At 44.9% G+C, this 8,462-nt stretch overlaps 1 protein-coding gene across 1 annotated transcript in view; it reads left to right on the top strand.

Moving 5' to 3' along the window:
- Window positions 1–8,462, top strand: part of cdh13 (cadherin 13, H-cadherin (heart)) — a 526,099-nt gene that overhangs the window by 402,971 nt on the left and 114,666 nt on the right. The window contains exon 8 of the mRNA XM_023985362.1: window positions 1,868–2,008. Within this exon, the coding sequence (XP_023841130.1) occupies window positions 1,868–2,008 (141 nt within the window). The remainder of the gene's footprint in view (window positions 1–1,867; window positions 2,009–8,462) is intronic.

The raw sequence follows: 8,462 nt of genomic DNA, 5'->3' as shown, positions 1-8,462 counted from the left end.
AGAGCATCTCTAATGAGACCAGTGGAAAAGCAGAGACAGGAGAGGGGTTGGTCAGGGTTGGGGACGGGGGCGGGGTCGTTACACAAATGGCCAATTAGAGCTAGTATTAGTAGTTCTATTTCCCCATCTCATGACTCTCAATTCCATTACAGAATGAATATGAATGAAATAGTATAGTGATGATGTTCTTTGCTTTGAAACATTTATGTGAATAGATTGTATAGCTTCATCTCATAGTGCCTTTAAGTGACTGATGTGCTGTGGTGTTCTGAGCTGGCAGGGAAGGGAGATGAAGATGGGAGGGTGTGGTGCATTGTGGGTAGGAGAGAGAGGAGATGCAGGAGTGGGCTTCTGGAGTGTTTAGTGAAACAGATGAATGACATATTAGAACAAATTAGTATTGTGATTCTGAAAATGATGAATACACTTTGCTTTGTAAAGTTGCAACTAAATAATCTATGCTGTATGCACAGCTTCATATCCCAAATTGAACTGGACTTTTAACCTGTACCTCAATCACACTACACTTCTCCAATTTATTCTAATGCCTGGCCAGCGTCTGTCCTCCAGGGTCCCTCCCCACTGCCTTCGCTCGCCTTAGAATTACGTGGGAAAGCCAAGCTCCAAAGAGTATCCCTTTTCTTTTAATGTAGCTCATCATGAGGGTGGCAGGTAGCCGAGTGGTTAGAGCGTTGGGCCAGGAACCGCAAGGTTGCTAGATTGAATCCCCGAGCTGACAAGGTACATATATGTTGTTCTGCCCCTGAACAAGGCAGTTAATCCACTGTTCCTAGGTCGTCATTGTAAATAAGAACTTGTTCTTAACTGACTTGCCTAGTTAAACAAATGAAAGCTGGGAGTCTACAGAAAATGTAAAGAAAAATGTTAACGCTTTCATGTCTGCCAAGCATACAAACCTTAACTTTATGTCTTCTGGGTCATTGAAGGAGACACATTGAAACGACCCACCCCCCTGGCTATTTCAAAAAGTATAAACATAAACTACTTTCTGTCATACTTCCATACATCTATTTGCAATCATGTGTGCTGAAAGGTGTTCTACACAGACTGTACATTGTTTCATCTGGTTTACACAAGACCTGGATGCCTGACTTTTTCAAGAGATGATGTGGGTGTGTGTTGATTTCTATAATGTGATGCGCTTAGATTATAACAGACACTTGACATCTGCTTAGTTCTATTTAAATGTATATTAGGAAAAGGTTGCCATGTTTGAGATGTACAGTCACCCCCAGAGTACTGCACTACCACCCCCAGAGTACTGCACTACCACCCCCAGAGTACTGCACTACCACCCCCAGAGTACTGCACTACACCCACAGAGTACTGCACTACCACCCCACAGAGTCTGCACTACCACCCCAGAGTACTGCACTACCACCCACAGAGTACTGCACTACCAGCCACAGAGTACTGCACTACCACCCCCAGAGTACTGCACTACCACCCACAGAGTACTGCACTACCACCCACAGAGTACTGCACTACCACCCCCAGAGTACTGCACTACCACCCACAGAGTACTGCACTACCACCCACAGAGTACTGCACTACCACCCACAGACAGGAAACCACACTAGCAACTCTACTTGGTTCTGAGAAGGTCTATAATACGCTTGCTCTGAAATGAATCCACACCAACGTCACAATCATGCAGTCTCAACTACATCTTAATTGCTTTTTTCTCAGTCAGTCAGTCAATAATTTGTTAGCATTTTGTATTCAGTGGATTCATTTGATCTCCCTCAACGAATCCTGTGTCTGATGATGATTGTGTTGTGTATAACCCCTGAAATGAATGGTTGATAATGACAGGCTTTATGACTCTGTGTGTGTGCCCCTCCAGACGCTGCCCACCACGCAGTACGAACTGGAGATTGTAGCCCAAGACATGAAGGGAAGAGACGTGGGACTGACCGGAACAGCCACGGCAACCATCACCATCACAGACAAGAACGACCACGCCCCAGAGTTCACCCACTCACTGGTGAGTAAATGCACCGCTGCCTGTTCCCCGCACCCCTATTCCCTGTCCTCTGTCACTTGGCCCCTGTCCTCATTGTTGTCCAAAGGTGGATAAATGTCAAATAAACTCAGTGTAATGATGACCAGATGAAGTTGTCATACAGACTAGTAAAAGTAAATAGTGAGGTCTTGAGATGGGACCACTGCTACCAGTTCTTATCATGCTCCCTCTGTGGGGTCCCTTTCTAGTGCTCCTGTTCTGCAGGCAGGTTCACCAGTCCTTGTAGTCCTCCAGTCCCAGCAGTCCCAGCAGAGACCATCACTCCTCAGTCAGATAGACAGACCTTGGAGAAAAACAGCCCCAGTCACATCTATCACTGTAATCGCAGACGCAGCTGGTGACGGGCGTGATTCACATACAGGTGATGGAGTAGGTTTCACACACGTAAACACACACACATACCAGCAATCAACCAGTTATCCTCCCTGACCTCTGCTTTTCCATTTAAAATGATTGTGTTATAATTCTCGAAGCCTGCCCTAGGAAAGGCTCAGCGCACATCAGTCGCTGGCCTGTGCGTGTGTGTATGTGTGTGTGAGAGCGTGTGAGTGCGTGTGAGTGCGTGTGAGTGAATGTGTGAGTTAGTGAGTGCGTGAGTTAGTGAGTGTGTGTGTGTGTGTTCACATGTAATGAACAACACATCACAGTAGTCAGGTGGTATGGATGCACAAGGGAGATAAGGGAATGTGTCTGTGAGTTTACGCTGCTATGATCATGGTGTTGGTTTCCTTTGTCAGTTCAGCCTCAAGGCTCTAGTAGAAACGCTGTATAGCACCCGTAACCCGATACAATCGAGGACAGGCTAACTGAATGCACAACAAAGACAAAATGAAAGTATGAAAATGAATTAAAATAGTTTGGGGAAGGGCCTCGTCCCCGAGGGATGATCCTCTGAGCCAGATGCTGTGATGCCGGTAGCCGTATGCGGGGTAGCTGGCATCAAAACCACTCCCCCATCTGTGAGAAAGAGGATCCGATGATCAGCTGGTGGCGTTGGGGAAGTGGAGGGTCGGCTGTGAGCCTTTTGCTGTAAGGCGCAATTGAGAAATATCAAAATAGATAATAAACTGAACTTCAATGACTGTGCCTTTGCAAAGATAAAGACATTTCAACAAATGTTTTTTTTTCACAAACTGAACCATTTTAATGTCGACCGTCATATCTTACAAATGTTCTATAAATCTGTTCTGCAGAGTGTGCTGTCCTTTGGTCTGATATGCGCGTTCGGAAACATGCGAGTGCAAGACCAAGTCAAGCTTCAGTGCTTGATTAAGACGGCGGGAAGGATAATTGGTATAGATCAAGAATCAGCCTCCAACTTGTACACAAAACGCATCCTCCTAAAACGTGAAAGCATTTTACAGGACAGTACTCACCCCTTCAATCAAAATTCAATCACAGCAGCAGCTGGACAAGGGGAAAGAGACTTCTTCAAAAGAAAATTAAAACAGATATGGGGATTATTTTATTCCAACAGCCATTAGGTTGTATGATAGATAGTCTGTTGGTCCCTCCAGTATACATCATATTACACTTTCACTTTAAATGTGTAGCTATAGCACTTTGAGTGAATTATTTAGTGTAGTTTCTGTGATTTCATGTTTTATGTACTGTCTTTTTAAGCACATGACCAAATGAATTTTTCCCCTGGTGGGATAATAAAGTTGATCTGAATCTGAGAGAAACGAGTCCTTCATTTAAGTACATCACAAGATTTATTCCCATTGGTCAGAAGAGAGCAGTTCTTAGTGAGCATGTACAAAGAACATATAGGAGAGTGATGAAATAAGCCCTATGTGGAGCCAACGTTGAAGAGAACAGCTATGAGTTAGCATGATCCTGATGTTAGCTCACCCTTTTGAAAGTGAAAGCACTAGAGCGCGCAATGCTTTCTGAATGAATATAAGATTTGACAAATCATTAACTCAAGGCAGTATGGAAATCGAAAATCGTTGACTGAGCACTCAAGTAATCTTGAAGCTTGGAGCACTGGCCCCAGATGTGGAAAGCAGCACAGCTCGCGCTGCAACTACTTCGGCTGTTAACGACGAGACTTCAAAGACAAGAGGCATGATGTTCAGCAACGACACGTTTACTGACAAGAGCTTGTTATAGAAGTTACGCCTGGCACAAGCTATCAGTGGCATGACTGTGCGACAACCAATGAACGATAATCACGCTAGTGACTTTGACATTGTGTGGGGTAGACTGATAGCCGACCAGTCTAATCATGCTTTTTGGAAGATACAAGCATGAAGGGAGATATCTGATTGCTAACAGTAGTTGTGGTATGACCGCCAATGAATTAACATTTATGAAAGTGCCTAGAGTGATGAGAAAATATGCATACTGAGCTCAAGCATCATGAATGAAATATTCCCCGCTGAAAAAATGATTTGATAAAATAACAGTGCTATTACAAAGCACCACTTTAAGGTAAAGCTACAACAAAGACAACAAAAGTAACCTACGCAATTAGCCACGATAAGCAAAGGCATGTCAATGTATCTGAACAGAGAGGATGTGGATGAGTCTGCTGTGAACCTTTTGCTGTAAGACACAAGTGAGAGAACCATTGGTGAGTAACAATTGGTGGGAAGAGAGGCAAGGTCCTTATTGCCCAGGTATGCCCATGAGTTGTTTAGCAAGCGGTAAAGTTGCATTATTCAGCTGTGCTCATTGGCCATAGGGTAATAGGTGATTGACATTCTGCACGTGGCTAATTGATATAGTAAAAGTGACATGACGCTGTGCTGTTGATGAGAACATTTCAACAACGGATATAAATTCCCGCTGCGCCCATGGAAAGGAAACAATGTGAATATGTTATGCTTACGGGAAGAAGGAGCAAGCCATTCAGACCGCCTTACTGATTGAACTTACTTTATCAACCTCATTACCCACCAGCCACACTATCTCTATTTTTCAGAATTTTAGTGCACACAGAAAACTGCACTTAACAAACTTAACCTATTTGCCTGTTTGTACAAACTCATGATGCAGTTGTCAAAAACTGCAACTGTTGCGTTTTTTCTTTTTCTTGAGGTGAAGGAAAAGGCATTAGGCCCTTAAGCAGAGGTCGTAATGTTGAGTTGTGTGGTTTTTAATGGAAATGCCCGGCGCTGTTGTCAGGGTTGGCGACACATCACCTCGAACTTCCGCCAGGCTGGCTCCCATGATGCATTGCGGTGTCAGGGAAGCGTTGTAAGAAGTGGATCTTCACACTGAAATGTTCCGGCTGAGGAGGCATGCTGGGGCCATGCTGAGTGCACTCCGTCCCTGTCCTCACTTAATGTCTCCCATCTTTCTTCTGGGATCCGTTAAACAGCGTGGAGAATTTTTTTCCTTTTTTTTAACATAGCCATTTAAGTCGCTAAGCTTAAAGTCCTCAACCTGCTCAGCAGCCTCTAACCTGGAATCATGAATCATCTCTTTTGACTTCATACTATTGTGTGTGTGGGTGTCCATGAGTGGGCATGGTTATGTGAATGTGAGCACATTCATAGATATTGAATTCCACTTGAATTCCACTCTCTTGAAAAACCTTTTTAAAATAATAGATCCCACTGGGCACAGATGTCAATTCAATGTCTATTCCATGTTGGTTCAACGTCACTTCATTGAAACGACGTGGAAACAACATTGATTCAACCAGTGTACCCAAGTAGAGATCCTTCTGGATATTATATTGAATGTTTTCCAACTGAAAACTGTCGATCAACATATTTTTTAATAGAAAATATAAGCATCTCCTGTACGTGCTGCATTCAAGCAGAGAGGAAGACATGTTCTGGTTTACCTTTCATTATTCATCAAGCGGAGAAGAGCTAGGCTGCCTACCCTCCAGAACGCATAGGTGCTGATAAAGCGTTGGCATGACTCCACAACACTGTAGTCTACTTGAAGATGTGCCTTCACAATGTACCCTGCCTCCCCCCATGCCGTTGAAATAGACTTTAGAGTAGTGAGATATAATAGAGCTCCACAAAGACAAACATGGCTTGTAAGGGATCACACATCCTCTACTGCTCTGTAGACACCATTCAAAAGACGACGTTCAGTTGGATTAGTTTTTTCCTCTGTTTTTCTCTCTTACACAGTGTGAAACATCCCCCTGAAATGCAGTTACCAAGATCAGATAGATTCTAACTCATTAGAGATTCTGAGTGAAATTGACTCACACAGGTGCTGTCTCCTGTAGCTGGAAGGCAGGCTGGGTTCATCATAGAACAGACTTGTTTTATGTCTATTAACGATGGAAAGTCTACCGTATGTTACAGTGAGTCAGTGGTAAACCTATCATAGTGTTCCTGGTTTACTTAGACCATGTAATGGCCATTGGTGGGTGCGTACAGATTCTCCACACACTCATGATTCTGTCGAGCTGCACTAATATTCTCTTTAGAAAGGTTCTCTGAGGACTCTGTGTAATCCAAACTTTTTTCATCTTAGACTAAGTTACTCTTTCATACTTGGGAATTTATTGCATTCTGTGAAGCATCTTTAGGGGATTGGGCTCCACAATGATTAACTAATCCAATTTTTATAAGGGTGGAAACAAGCAAAGATGATTGGGAATCGCCTGGTATCAGATTCATTTAAAGAATTAATATGTATGCTTGATAGTAGGAGATTAATACCACTCCTGATGAAAACCAACAGCAATACACCACAGGCTTATATTGTCTTACATTATGTATGTATTCTGTAACCTAATACTGTGCTAATATCTAAGCATCACATTTGACAGATACTTCTGTTGAACCTTGAATCCTATTTGGGCCGCATAGTGTAAAAATAGAGCACCAACCAATACCACAACTAGCTACTCCACACAGTGTATGTAATTGGGTATTGTCTGTGTGTTTATTGACCAATGCTGTTTACTGACCAGGGGACTCTGACTATCCCTTTCACTATACATGTCAGCCTTGATCACTGTTTGACCCCTTGTCTAACTGCTACTCCAATACAGCATTGACCACTGATCCACACCACTAAAACACAAATAAAACACAAATAAGGAAAGGTTATACATTCAGTATCAGCCCCCATGAAATAATCTCAATGTCACGCCCTGACCATAGAGAGCCTTTGTTTTTCTATGGTATAGTAGGTAATCGTTGTCTCTAATTGGGGATCATATTTAGGTAGCCTTTTTCCACCTGTGTTTTATGGGATATTGTTTTGAGTTAGTGCACGTAGCAACTCTGTAGTCACGGTTCGTTGTTAGTTTATTGTTTATTTGTTTTTGTCTTTGCTTAGTTTCACTTTCTATTAAATATGTGGAACTCAACATCAGCTGCGCCTTGGTCCGACATTTATTCTAGCGAACGTGACAGAATATTCCATCACACCAGGACCAAGCAGCGTGCCCAGGAGGAGATGGCATCCTGGATTTTGGAAGAGATCAAGGAGAAAATATCCTGGACTTGGGAAGAAATCCTGGCAGGACTGGATCGCCTTCCTTGGCGGGAGACGCAAGGAGAGAAGGGAGGACAGCGACGACGCCGGGGTTCGCGGCCACTGAGAAAGCCCAAAAGACAGCCCAAAATATTTTTTTGGGGGGGGTGCACATGGAGTGGTCGGCGGGGCCGAGGAGTGAACATGAGCCAGTCTGGGAGAAGAGGGAGAAACTGGAGGAGAGTGAAAGGAGAGAGTCAGAGACCGTCGGAGAGTGGATGGAGGTATTGGAGGAGAAAGAGTGGAGAGAGTTAAGTTGGTGGAAGATGCACAACAGTTGCCCTAAGGAGCGTGTAATTAGTTTAATGCCACCTGAGTCAGCTCCCCGTACTCGTCCTGAGAAGTGTGTTAAAGTTCCGGTACAATTGAGGCCGGCTATACGCACCAGGTCTCCAGTGCGTCTTCACAGCACAGTACGCCTTGTGCCAGCTCCTCGCACTTGCCGTGCAAAGTGTGTTAAAGTTCCGGTACAATTGATGCCGGCTATACACACCAGGTCTCCAGTGCACCTTCACAGCCCAGTACGTCCTGTGCCAGCTCCTCGCACTTGCCGTGCGAAGTGTGTCATCGAACCGGTACCATTGATGCCGGCTATACGCACCAGGTCTCCAGTACGCCTCCACAGCCAGTACGTCCTGTGCCAGCTCCACGCACCAGTCCTCCAGTGCGCCTCCCCAGTCCGGTACGTCCTGTGCCTGCTCCGCACACTCGCACTGAAGTGCGTGTCACCAGTCTGGCGCCACCTGTGCCGGCTCCACGCACTAGGCTTCCAGTGCGTCTTCCCAGTCAGGTGCGTCCTGTGCCTGCTCCCCGCACTCTCCCTGAGGTCTGTGTCACCAGTCCGGTGCCACCTGTACCGACCCCACGCATCAGGCCTCCAGTGCACCTCCCCAGTCCGGTACGTCCTGTGCCTGCTCCTCGCGCTCGCTCTGAGGTGCGTGTCACCAGTCCG

The sequence above is a fragment of the Salvelinus sp. IW2-2015 genome, linkage group LG4q.1:29 (assembly GCF_002910315.2).
Source record: "Salvelinus sp. IW2-2015 linkage group LG4q.1:29, ASM291031v2, whole genome shotgun sequence".
NCBI lineage: Eukaryota > Metazoa > Chordata > Actinopteri > Salmoniformes > Salmonidae > Salvelinus > Salvelinus sp. IW2-2015.
This window is presented reverse-complemented; position numbering and strand designations above follow the sequence as displayed.